General features: G+C 42.8%; 1 protein-coding gene across 1 annotated transcript; it reads left to right on the forward strand.

Annotated features, from left to right (window-relative positions):
• The first annotated feature begins 2791 nt into the window (after positions 1 to 2791).
• LOC123369049 (olfactory receptor 5V1-like) lies at positions 2792 to 3742 on the forward strand. Its single transcript, XM_045014417.1, has one exon. It carries the CDS (start codon positions 2792 to 2794, stop codon positions 3740 to 3742), a length of 951 nt encoding a protein of 316 aa, XP_044870352.1.
• The last annotated feature ends 9045 nt before the right edge of the window (positions 3743 to 12787 follow it).

The following is a 12787-nucleotide window of genomic DNA, read 5'->3' on the forward strand; positions in this document are numbered from 1 at the left end:
GTTTTGCAAGCAGTAGGAGAGATTGCTTTCTGCTTTAATCTCTCTAACTAGGTCAGTTATGAGAGTAGGGCTGCTCTTGGGAATTGGATACAGGAGATAAGGACTTTCATTTCTGAAAGAGGGGGTTGCCTACATAATATTTGTGACCACCTTTGTTCAAGGACTGGTGTATAGAGTGTAAAAAAATAAGTTACACTAAGAAAATATCCACACTCCTCATCTCTGATTTCTCCTCCAATGGGAAGCTAATCTAAAAGGTTCTGAAATCTGCAACTGCTCAGCAAAGAAGCAACAATATTATGAAGATCATCAACACATTTCAAACATTCTGTGTGAGGAGAACAAGAGGGATATATGTGTATACAAAGGACTGGCCAGAGGACAGGGCAATGTGGAAAGTGTTTAAATTAAGGTGTGTAGACCTTTCAAAAAACATGGTGGAGCTGCAGAAGGATCAGGGCATGATTGATTTGGTTTTCCTGAAGGGACGCTTAGATTTCAAATGTTTGGGAAACATGACCTTATGGGAAACTCCTATGGAATAAAATAGGCATGAAACCACAGAGTTCTGGATGATGTAATAGGTCCATTCCATTTTTAGCTTTGTGATTCTTTGATAACTAAGAAAAGCCTTATGTGTCTGCTGATGGTAGTAACTGTGAGATCCCTTAGAGATTGTGGTTCCCAGGTATAATTGCCAGCAGATATTTATGAAAACCTGTAGCATCAAAGAAGACACTTCCCTTTGTTCTCAAGGTAGGCAAACAAAATTGTGATTTGACAACAGAATGAATTTTTATGCCAGTATTTCTGACTGTGACTAATATTTCTATATTGCAAATAAACTAATTTGCTCTATGTAATTTGCTAATTTTCTTTCCATTAGTTAATAAACTAAACTTCAGGGCATATTTAATTTGTATGTAGATTTGAAAATGGAAAAGCTAACAAAATATATTAATAAATTCCTAGTGTTTATGTACTTGTAGGTCAATATATATCATTATTATTACTAATGATAACTACACAACACTTTGAACTTCTATGATGTATTTCATCCGAGTTTAAACCAAAATACCTTCTCCTTTATCAACCATAAAATGATCCTTTGGACTAGACAGATGTTTTATATAATGATGCCTCTGGTTACTGTAAACTGAAATATGTCAAATCTTACATGGTCTAATGTGTGTTTGAAGAGGTAATTTTTGTAACAATCTAATTTTTATACAACTTTCATGTAAGGAAACATAATATAATGTTCAAGCTATCTTGTCCTAGAAATAAAATTTATGTTAATAGGCAATTATAAACAAAACATATCATCATAATTCGTTAATAGAGAATTGAATCATGAATTAATTCACCCTTTGGACTCAATTCTTCTGTCCTTTTTATCTTGTTATAGAATGAACACTTATATTAGCATTTCTGATCGTGCCTCATAATATTTTTGTATTGCAAGTAAATCTACAAATAATTATATGTTTAGCATACTGGTTTAATTTGTCAAATAAATATACAAAATTAAAGGTCATATCCAATTTTTATGCATGTAGGAGAATGAAAAAAATGACACAAAAAATGTCTAAATAAATTCTTACAATTTTTGTGGCAACAGATTAATGTATTGATATTAGTATTTATTAGTATTTTGCAGTTCTGTGATGTTAGATGGCTCTCCTAGGTAAAGATTTCTGTTAATACTGTAAATCAAAATATTTCTGTTAAAGGGTCTGATCTTAATCCCATGTAAATCAGTAGCAAAGTTCCCATAGAATTTAAATAGGGGAGGATTGGGTACCTACCTTGGGTGGTACTAAACTTTTTGTAATGTCCTATTATCTATTTTTATATGATTCTTATATAATGAGATCATTATATATATATATATATGATTCTTATATAATATTCTTATATATTTGAACTGTCTTGTCCTAATAATTACAATTTGTGAAATTAAAATGGTAAAAAAGAAATTTTCCCCTCTCTGGTTTCTCTACATGATCACAATAATTAATAACTAATAAATGAATAATTAATCACTTCACTCTTTGGACCTAAATCTGCCCTCTACCCTTAACTCTCTTTGATTTAAGTGTGATCATTCCCTGAATAAAGTACAGTGATTGCACTTAAAATGTTCCTTTTGGCTCTATCAGTATTATCAGTTTAAGCAGTAATACCCAATTAAATTATAGGGAACATCTCTCTCTATAAACAGAAGGAATGTTTCAAGTGCTCCTACTGTACTAGTTCATGTGAGACTCAGGTCTTATATATTTGCCTATGGAACTCATTATCATAAGATGTCGTATAGGCAGGATTAAAAAAGGAAGGGGAATTTTATGGATTAAATACAATATCCAGATTTATAATAAAGGTTAAAAAAATAAAAATTATTTTTGGAACAGATATAAACACTTTTCTTTTATTGCAGAAACCAACCCGGCCTAGAAGGTCATGAAAATAAATTGGGGGGTTGTGATGTTCTGAACAATCTAAACCAAAGAAAAACTTGCCCACCTTTGGCCTTCAAGGTCAACCTCTTGAAACACACATGCAAATAAATGACCTAGATTTATCATTGTTATCACTGATACATATTTTACTCTTACAGTAAGTAGAAAGGTGCCATGAAAATGTTTGACTTGGAATAAGGGGTCACCAACCTGAGAAGGCTGAGAAACATTGATCTAATTGAATATGATGCATCTGACATTTTGACATATATGCATTTGCTTTTCTTCCATGTAAACCCCTGCAGTAAAATCCTATTGGCCAAGGATAGATGGAGGGAGCCAATGTCACCACAGTGGCCAAATTCATTCTCATGGGACTTTCCGACCTCCCGGAGGTGCGTTTCCCTCTTTTTCTGTTGTTTTCTCTCATCTATTTAGCCACACTGGCAGGGAACATCACCATCCTCATTGCCATAGGAACAGATGTTCGCCTGCACAACCCCATGTATTTCTTCCTCAGCAACTTGTCCTTGCTGGATATCCTGTGTCCAACCATCACAGTACCAAAGATGCTGGACATGTTCCTGTCTGGGAACAAGGAGATTTCTTTTGCCAGCTGTGTGATGCAGCTGTATTTCCTCATTGATGTGGTGGGGACAGAGATCTTCCTTCTGGCAGTGATGGCCTATGACCGGTATGTCGCAATATGCCATCCCCTGCAATACACGGCCATAATGAATAAAAGACTCTGTGCTCAGATGGCAGCTGGTACCTGGATATCAGGGTTTCTTAATTCCCTGCTGCACACGTCATTCACCTTTACATTATCTTTCTGTGGGTCTAATGAAGTTAATCAATATTTCTGTGATATCCCTCCAGTGGTGGCCCTCTCCTGCTCCTCTACCTACACCAGTGAAATGGTACTTCTTATCGTGGCTGGGGTCTTAGGAAGTAGTGCTTTTGTGATCACCCTGGTCTCCTACATCTATATTGTCTCTGCCATCTTGCGCATGAGCTCTGCCAAGGGCAGGCACAAAGTTTTCTCCACCTGTGCCTCCCACCTGACTGTAGTTGGCCTGTTTTATGGCACCACCATTTTCACCTACGTGCGCCCTTCCTCTCGCTACTCACCAAATCAGGACAGGGTCATTTCTATGCTCTACGGGATCATCACTCCCATGTTAAACCCCATGATCTATAGCCTGCGGAATAAGGAAGTGAAATGGGCCCTGAGGAGAGTGATCAGTCAGGAAAGATTTACAGCCAGGAGTGAAGATTAACTCGCTGAAGCCCCAGTCCCAGCACTTATATATGTGCTTAACTTTAAGAGTAGTTCCACTGGGACCAAGCTAAGCACAAGCTTAAATGCTTTGTTGGATCAGAGTCTTAGTATTCTTAGCCGCTTTTTGCAATGCCACAACCACTAAAGCCAATGGGTGTCTTTCCATTGTCGGAGCTGGATCAGGACCTAAGAAGGGAAAATCCTTTCCTCTCCTGTACAGCCCACCAGGGAATGAATCCAGTGCTGAAAACATAATCTGCTACAGCTTGAACTAAACATGAAAGCTTTTCTGGATGGGGGCTGTAACAGACTCATGGCCCCCAGTGATTGGCACAGAGGGTAACGTGTAAAGCACAATCACCATTGGGTTCACTTGACATTGAATTGACCATGCTAATGCCATGTTGGTAGCACCTCCCAATGTTATAAATGGCAGTTACTAAAGCTGGGCAGGAAGTGGACTTGCTGACCTTCAGAAATTTTTGTATTTCTTGCAGGGTCCCAGATCCCAGATTGGGGCCTGAGGCCAAATATCTACATAGCAATTTTTCAGCCCCAGAGCCCAAGCCCCGGAAGCCCATCAGCTGACCCAGGTCCCTGTGTAGACATACCTTTATACTGCAAAGGCCAAACTTTCTTAACCACATTGTATAGAGAACCATCTATCTGCACAAATTCTTACAATAGATACCCCCAAAAAAACAGATGGCAGGAATGACAAATATGGACAAGAGGCTTAATGAAATATAGTCTTGGAAATAGGTAGATGTAAGGAATTAGGTGCATAAGAGGGAATCAAACCTAACCCTCAGTGGGACCTCGGGAAGGCAGGACAGTAGCAGCCTTAAAGCTTATCTCACCTGAAGGGAAACCCACAGCCCCACAAATTTGTGAGTGTATTGATGAGGATTCACCAACCATCTTCTTCATAATTAATCTCTAAGTAGCCACCAAAGAATGAACTTATTATAAGTAACAAGTGGATATTGCACCCCAAATTAAGCATAAGTCTGCTGTATCCAGTGGAAAACTGAGCCAGCTGCAGCTGTCCTCTTTAAACATTGTTGTTGGTACCTCTATCCGCCTGTGGATGGGAACTAAATGCAAATAGGCTTTGGGAAGGAAACCTAGGGAGAAAAGCAAAAAAAGTTTACCAAGTATTAATGAATTGAAATGCACTTGAGAGTTCACATGCAATTTATGTTTCAACCTCCAAACACACCTGGTTAAACAGTTTGATTAGTTATTTGTGGTGTGACCAAGTTTCTCTGCTGTATCATTGTGACACTCTGTCACAATGACACTCTGGCACCCACATATTCACCACGGTTATATAAGTGCAACAAACTTTGTACAAAATATGTCATGTGAAGTGTCAAGGGAAAAGTTGTGGTTTGCTGAATAGGATTATCCTATTTGTATGCATGTATCATTTTTGTATCTGAAGTTATGAATATTGACTATGTACCTGTATTTCAAATAAGTTTGCTCCTGAGGTAACTCCCACAAAGTAGTTTACATCCAGTCTAGCCAGCACATTGTGAATGGACTATTCAAGTTGATGGCCCATCAATAAATACAGTGGGCGATGGAGGAAGCTTATCCCCACCTAATGGACTTTCTTGTTGACATTCTAGCCAGAATATGGGTAATGGCCCTTGCTATGAATCATCAAAGCATGCAAGGACATGTGATCAGCTCATATGACACTGATCTCCATCTTGTGCTGTACTTTCCCACTAACTCTGCTGGGGGCTTTGTTTGGGACAATGAAGTTCCCTTCACATTGCAGAAGCTATAAAAGGGGGAAGTAACATCACTTGGCCTCACTCCCCCACAACTGAACACCTGGAAAGATGACTAGAGGACAAAGACTTGGAATGGGGAGGTGGTCCAAGGTGGGAAAGGAGGAATCCCAGCCTGTGTATGGAAGATTGGTGAGCTGTGTGTACCATCAGGATGAGACACAGCTTGATTCAAGTCTTGTCTAGGTTATAGAACTTAGATTGTGATTTTGTTTTATTTCCTAGGGAATCTACTTTGATATGTACACTTATTACTTATAATCACTTAAAATCTGTCTTTCTGTAGTTAATAAACCTGTTTTATATTTTTTACCTAAAACAGTATTTTGTTTGACATATAAAGGGAAATCTACTCAAGAATAGGGGCTGGTGCACTGTCCTCTCCACATTGAGGGAGGGTGAATGGGGTAATAACTTACACTAGTCAGTCTTCTGACCAGGACAGCATGGTATAGGTTTGGGATCCTAGGCTGGGGAGCTGGAGGGAGCTGACTGAAGCCTCTCTATTGTTGGTTCATGAGTGGCTGGCAAAAAACATTCATGTAACTCAGCTGGATGTGTGTCTCCCTGTGAAAGTGTGTGTGAGTACAAGACCTTTCACATTATCACAGTATGAAAGGAAGCTCAGGTTGGTAAGACAGAGGGCTCAGCAGTGCCCAGTTCCAGGTTGCACCCCAGGAATGTCTGTTACAATCATGCCTCAGGGATCAGGGTCCCCACTGCTCATGAAGAGGCAGGATAAACTTGGATGCTGATAACAAGATGGAACTGCTTTGGAGGCAGGCTGCAAATGTGTTCCCGCTTGATGTAGGTCTGAAACATTGGTGTTCTGTCTACCCAGGGGCGGCTCTAGACCCCAGCGCGCCAAGCAGGCGCGTGGGGCGGCCCTTTCCCGGGGGGGCGGCATTTGGCTCCGGTGGACCTGCCGCAGGCATGACTGCGGGGGTGCTGTGGTCCCGCGGCTCCGGTTGACCTGCCGCAGGCATGACTGCGGCGGGTCCCCTCTTCCCGCGGCTCCGGTTGAGCTCCCGCAGGCATGACTGCGGCAGGTCAACCGGAGCCGCGGGACCACAGCACCCCCGCAGTCATGCCTGCGGGAGGTCCGCTCGTCCCGGGCTCCGGTTGACCTGCCGCAGTCATGCCTGCGGGAGCTCAACCGGAGCCGCGGGAAGAGGGGAAGAGGGGACCCGCCGCGGGACCGGGGAAGGGCGGCGCAGCGCACCGCGCTGCTTGGGGCAGCCTGATTTCTAGAGCCGCCCTTGTGTCTACCAATCATCTTTTGTTTTCTTTTAATATCTTCTACTCTTTCTAATTTTGTACTGATTTTTCCCTGTTTTTTGTTGTTGCTATTTTATTCAGTTGAAAGGCCAGGAGTTAGATGTTGCTAGGAAATATAGTTTAACAGTTTGATTCCCATTAGCACTCACTCCCTTTATGTGTTTGGGTCTGAGGTGGGGGAATGAGGGCTTGAAGAATGAAGCTGCTCACTAGAGTCAAGATTTTCAAAGGGAATAGTGATTTTGGGTGCCCAGCTTCAGGCACCTCAAAAGGACTTGATTTTCAGAGAGCGCTGTACACACACCTTCTGAAAAAATTAAGCCCCTTTAAGGGATCTCATTTTTGTCTACACAAAATCACTAGTCACGTGTTCAGCTTTGTCATTAGGATGTTTCTCTCGCTCAGTATATAAAGGCATCCTGACTGAACTATTTTAATAGTATAATGCTGGCACTCCTTCCTCAGCTGAGCAAATGACTGAAATGGGAATCTGAACTAGCCTCACAACATAAGGCTGAGTACAGGGAAGAGAGCAGGCTCGGATTAAAGTCTGGTGTCTTTGTTGAGAACCCAAATCCATCTTCATCTATTCTTCCCCAGCCACAAAAACATGACCAATAACATCTATGGACCTATCTGTTCTCCTGGAACCACATGGAAATCACAGTAACTCAGTTCACATTTAGGTTCTTTTTTTTTTATTTCAAGGCCCAAAACAAATCCAGACATAGACATTTGCTTCTCTCTGATCCCATTTGAGTCTCAGAAGGCTTCAGAATCCCTCACACTTATCAGATCTTCAGGCACCAGGATGTGGGCAGTCTGACCTAATGGTCAGAGCAGGCCAGGTCAGATACCAGGGGATCAGAGTCTGTGACAGGCCAGAGAGCGGACTGAGAATCAGGGGTCAGAAGATAGGCAGAGTCAGGTTACCAAGAGATCAGGTTCCAAGACAGGCCAGAGGGTGAGCCAAGGGTCAGGTATCAGGATATCAGGAGGTTATAGTTAGGCAGCAGGAGAAGGTAGCATAAGGGGAGGCAACCTTGAGCAGGGAAAAACCCACTTGCACAGACAACTTCCTGATCCTCTGCTTGTTTTAAATGGAAACAGAGCTCAGTCCATCAGATCTCAGGACTGGAGTCCTCTGTCAGAGTTGATCTTCTAGTTCTGACAGCAGTTAACAGGTTGGTAGGTAGCACGTCAGAGATTTCTGGCCCGAGGAGCCCTATGGATCAGGGTTTAACACTGTGGACTCTGATGCCATGCTGCTCCTGACTCTCTCATCTCTTTCCCCATAATCCTAAATTGAAAACTATAGTGGTAAAATCTAACCTTTCACAGCTTCAGAAGAGTCAATGGTAGCTCTAGTCTATTCTCCTTTGTTCACTGCCCTGGGCTCTATACAAGAGACAGTTCTTGCCCCCAATGAGTTTACAGTAAAAATAGGCAAGCTAAAAGATGTGAGTGGAAACAGTGGTAGAAAGGGTGGAAATGACCTTGCTAAAGATCAGTGGCAGAGCTGGGATTAAAAAATTGATTTCCTAACTATTCATCCAGTGCCTCTCCTCTAGATTACATGATAAAGCAAGACCAATCTGGCACTTGAGCCATATGGAAGTCAGTAGCATGTAACTGTTTTGTATAATAAATGCTTCCTGTTTAAGGACTGTGATTCCATGATTCCATGACTATGAGAGTGGCATTGTTACCCAGGGTTATCTGAACCCAAAGCTACGGTAACTAGTCTCTGTTTTCCCAATGGTGTCAGGAAATAAATAGGGATGGGAGCACAGCACCAATGTCTAATAAATGATTGGTACACACAAGACTGCTTCCACCCAAAAATACTTGTCTTTATTGAGTACAAAGCACACATAGAAAATAGCAATAGACTAGAGCACCCCATAATATAGTTACACAAAGTCTAGAGTGGTGTCAGTTTATCATCAGTAGGTACCAAACCTGAGACCTTAAAGCAGCAGCCTCAGCCACCTAAGCTGAGAGACCCACATCTGTTACTAAATATTTTAGCAGGCTCATTAACTTGTATCTGTGGCCAACTCACCATCAGAGGGTGACATAGCACCACACTGAATTATATGGTCTATTACAGTTTTGTTGGCTTTTTAGACAATGTGGTCTTTCCTAATTCCTTCAGACCCTCCTTATGCAACAGTATTGTTAAGATCTCATTCTTCCCACAGTCTAGAAACCAGTTCAATGGCTGAGGAAAATCACACCAGTGTATGTAAATTCATCCTCTTCGGAGTTATGGATTGTTCACAGCTGCACTGTTTCCTCTTTGTGGCTTTCCTCATCATGCACCTTTCACCTTAGTGGAGAACAGGGGAGGCTCTAGGTATTTTGCCGCCCCAAGCATGGCAGGCAGGCTGCCTTCGGCAGTTTGCCTGTGAGAGGTCCGCAGTCCCGCGGATTTGGCGGCACGCCTGCGGGAGGTCCGCCAAAGCCGCGGGACCAGCTGACCCTCCGCAGGCATGCCACTGAAAGCAACCTGCCTGCCGCCCTCGCAGCAACCGGCAGAGAGCCCCCTGCGGCTTGCCGCCCCAGGCATGCGCTTGGCGTGCTGGTGCCTGGAGCCGCCCCTGGTGGGGAATATGGGGATGACTGCATTAATCAGGATTGACTCCTGGCTCCATAGCCCCTGTAGTTCTTCCTCAGCTACTTGTCAATCACTGATCTTGGTTATTCCTCCACCATCACCCCCAAGATGATGCCATGCTTGTTATTGGGGAGGAAGAAGATTTCTTTCCCTGGGAGTACCATTCAATTATATTACTTTGTTCTTTTTGCCACCCTTCAATGTCTCCTGCTGGCTGTGATGACATATGATCGGGATGCAGACATCTGTAACTCACTGCTCTGTACTGTTGTCAGGTTCTTCAGAGTCTGTTTCCAGCTAATTTGGGCATCTATACCATTAACGACATCCATGCAGTACTGGAAACTAGTTTTATCTTTTGCTTATGCTTCTGCGGCCCCAGGAGATCAATCACTACTGCACTGTCATGAGTTACAAAGGTAGAGTTGGTATTGAATACTGAAGTCCTCTTGACTGTGTGTGGATGCAACATAGCCCATGATGTGATGAGAAATTGTTAGGCTTCTCCTAGGGTCATCATATCAGATTTATTCTCCCCCCACATTGTAGAGGAGCATCCTGGGCATTGGTTGGCTGCTGCCCTTATCCATGAGACTGTCGCTGTCTCATGCTCCAATGCATATTCTAGGCAGGATTGATAACATCACTTCTTATTAAGATTGCCTGACACTTCCCTTTATAAGACCCTGTTTTCAGTTGCTTACAACTTTGAAAAACTAACTGTGAAGGCTGAAATTTCCCATGCTGGTTGTTTGTATCAAACTAAATTATTTTGGGGAAATTTCACCGAAAATAGTTTAGCCATTTCTGAGAATGATGTTAGAGAAAAATACGTTGTTTTGCCCAAAGTAAAAAAAATTCTGGCCACATTTTCTTTGAACAGCTTTAGTCCTTCCATGTTTTGGAGCAGGGACTTGAAATTTGTCCACTGGGTGTCCTTAAAATCAAAGATATGGGTTTTTTGCTACAATCATGGAAATCTGCTTGAATTTGGCCAAGTTATAAAACCTCTGAAAAATTGAATTTGCACATGCTCAACAGAAATGTCTTTGATTTTAACTGCTTTAAAATGTCCAAAGATTCTATCCTCACTGTGCATGCTCCATCCCCTCACAGCGCCTACATGTGACCAGACTCCTACATGTGCACCAAACCCACAGAACAAAAGATCATGCTCCAGCCAAGGGTTGTAAGGGTGAAGCCAGACTTTCCCTGTAACTGGTGCTCCCAGCTGCTCCAGGCCAGGATGAGGCCAGGTACTGGAACAGAAAGTGAGCCCATCTTTCCTGTGCTATGAATTACCCACCCCCTCCTTGACACCTGGGCAGTGTGTTGGAGGAAACTGTCCAATTTGAATGCAGTGTGGACAAAAGCTGGAGCAGAGGGAAGGGTTAAAGAGTAAATTGGGACAAGGAGTCTGTTGAGACTAAGACTGAAATCAGGGAGAGACACTGGGACTAGGACTACCCAGGCAAGGAGATTTGGCCTATGAATTGCAGGTGTAGAAGTGAGGCTGGAACTGGGTTACCAAGGAGATAGAGACTGGGAGCCAACAAGGCAGGGGGAAGGGAAGCTGAGACTTATTGGGCAATGAGATTGGGACTGGGAGTCAGAGAGGGATGCAGTGGGAGGGATTGGGAGCCACTTGGCTGGGAGAAAACACTGAGTTTAGACAAGCAGCTGGAGAAAGACGGGAGAGTGGGACCAAAACTGGCTGAGCAACAAGACTGGGACTGGGATGAGAAGCCTAAGGAGTGGAGACTAGGACTGTGAAGACAAAGAGAATGAGATAGGGACAAGAAATCGGAGGTGGGGAAAGGACATATTGGAGGGGACAGGATGAAAGGGCTCAAACTTCAGGGGGAACAGGCAGAAGTGTCTGTGGTACTAGAACACACTTCTCTCCAAAGCTTGGAATGGAACCCAAGAATCCTGAGTCTCACCTTTCCTATGTGGTCAGCGAATAGCTGTGAAACATACTGGCAAAGTATGTCTCATCCCCCTCTAGTGCTGGTCTACATAGGAGTTGACAACCTACTGCTATCAGTTTTCTCTATTAGCTCCAGTGACAGAGGTCTGTGAGGTGGATCTGAAGGGTCCAACCCTGCTGCTGAACCATGTGGGTTTCAGTATGAGGCCACATGATAGAATTTCTGATTATTTAATTTGGTTTTTTTTTAAAGTAGGAAATTGCACACACAAATTAGCTTTTCATTTAAAGAATGTCATTAAGTTTGCAAATTCAAGCACTCAAAAGTTAGGAAATACCAGAATTAAGCTTGCCTGTGCAACTTTAATTCAGCCCTCTTGCATGTACGTATTATAATAGAGTATTTACTTACATAGTCACATACTGTTTTTTTCTTTAACAAGGATTAATTTATTAGCATAAATTTAGCTAGTGCCAAGTAATATAATGGTGATTAAGCAAGTGCTAAATAGCTGTCAAATGCTAAGCTAATAAAAAAGACAGCCTGATAAGGATTAAAGGATATATTACAGTGCTTCAGAAGCTTCTGACAAGAGTAGTTGGGTTCATTTAGGAAAATTACAGAAAGAAAAATAGTTTTTTATTTATTGGATCTATTATAAAATATTGAACCTTTAGGCTCGTTCCTGAGTACAGCTAGTTAGAAAGTAGTGGGAGAGGCGGAGCAAGTGGATGGGGAAGTGGGGAGGAGAAGCCCAGGGTCCAAGTCGCAAGAGAAGGGCTGGAGAGCAGAGCCAGTACTGCGGCCGCTGGGCTACGCCTGGCAGGAGAAGTGGAGCACCAGGCCCGAGGGGGCCTCTGGTGTGCATGAGCCCAGTGCCATGGTGCCTTTGGCACCCTTATAAACCCGGTACTGACATGGGGGTGTGAAGTTGGGGATCACTCCTGATTAACAACATCATCCCAAGATTCTCCACCAGGGTGATAATATAGATCACCAGGAGCACCATGAAAAGGGGCACTTGCAGTGATGGATGATCTGTTAATCCCACAAGAATAAACTCAGTCACTGGGGTACCATTCTCCCCAGCCATCTTTCTCCACATATTTTGTCTCTGCGATAAGAAGGATGACGATAATTATTATTCCATAAGAGGGCACAGTGATTTACAGAAGTAGTAGCAGAAACAATCCCAAAGCCTAAGGGTTTCCAATTTACAAAAAAAAGAAGGATGGCACTGGCCTAAGGCTTGGGAGACTCAGCTCCAATTCCCTACTCTGCCACAAACTTCCCAGGGGGCCTTGGGCAAGTCTCAGTATGTCTATAGAGCAAAAGCAGCACATAGGCTAGCTTACCTGAGCTAGTTTGAATTGAGCTAGTGCAGGGAGCAATAGTTGTGAAGATAGCAC

This window comes from Mauremys mutica, chromosome 4 (genome assembly GCF_020497125.1).
Source record: "Mauremys mutica isolate MM-2020 ecotype Southern chromosome 4, ASM2049712v1, whole genome shotgun sequence".
NCBI lineage: Eukaryota > Metazoa > Chordata > Testudines > Geoemydidae > Mauremys > Mauremys mutica.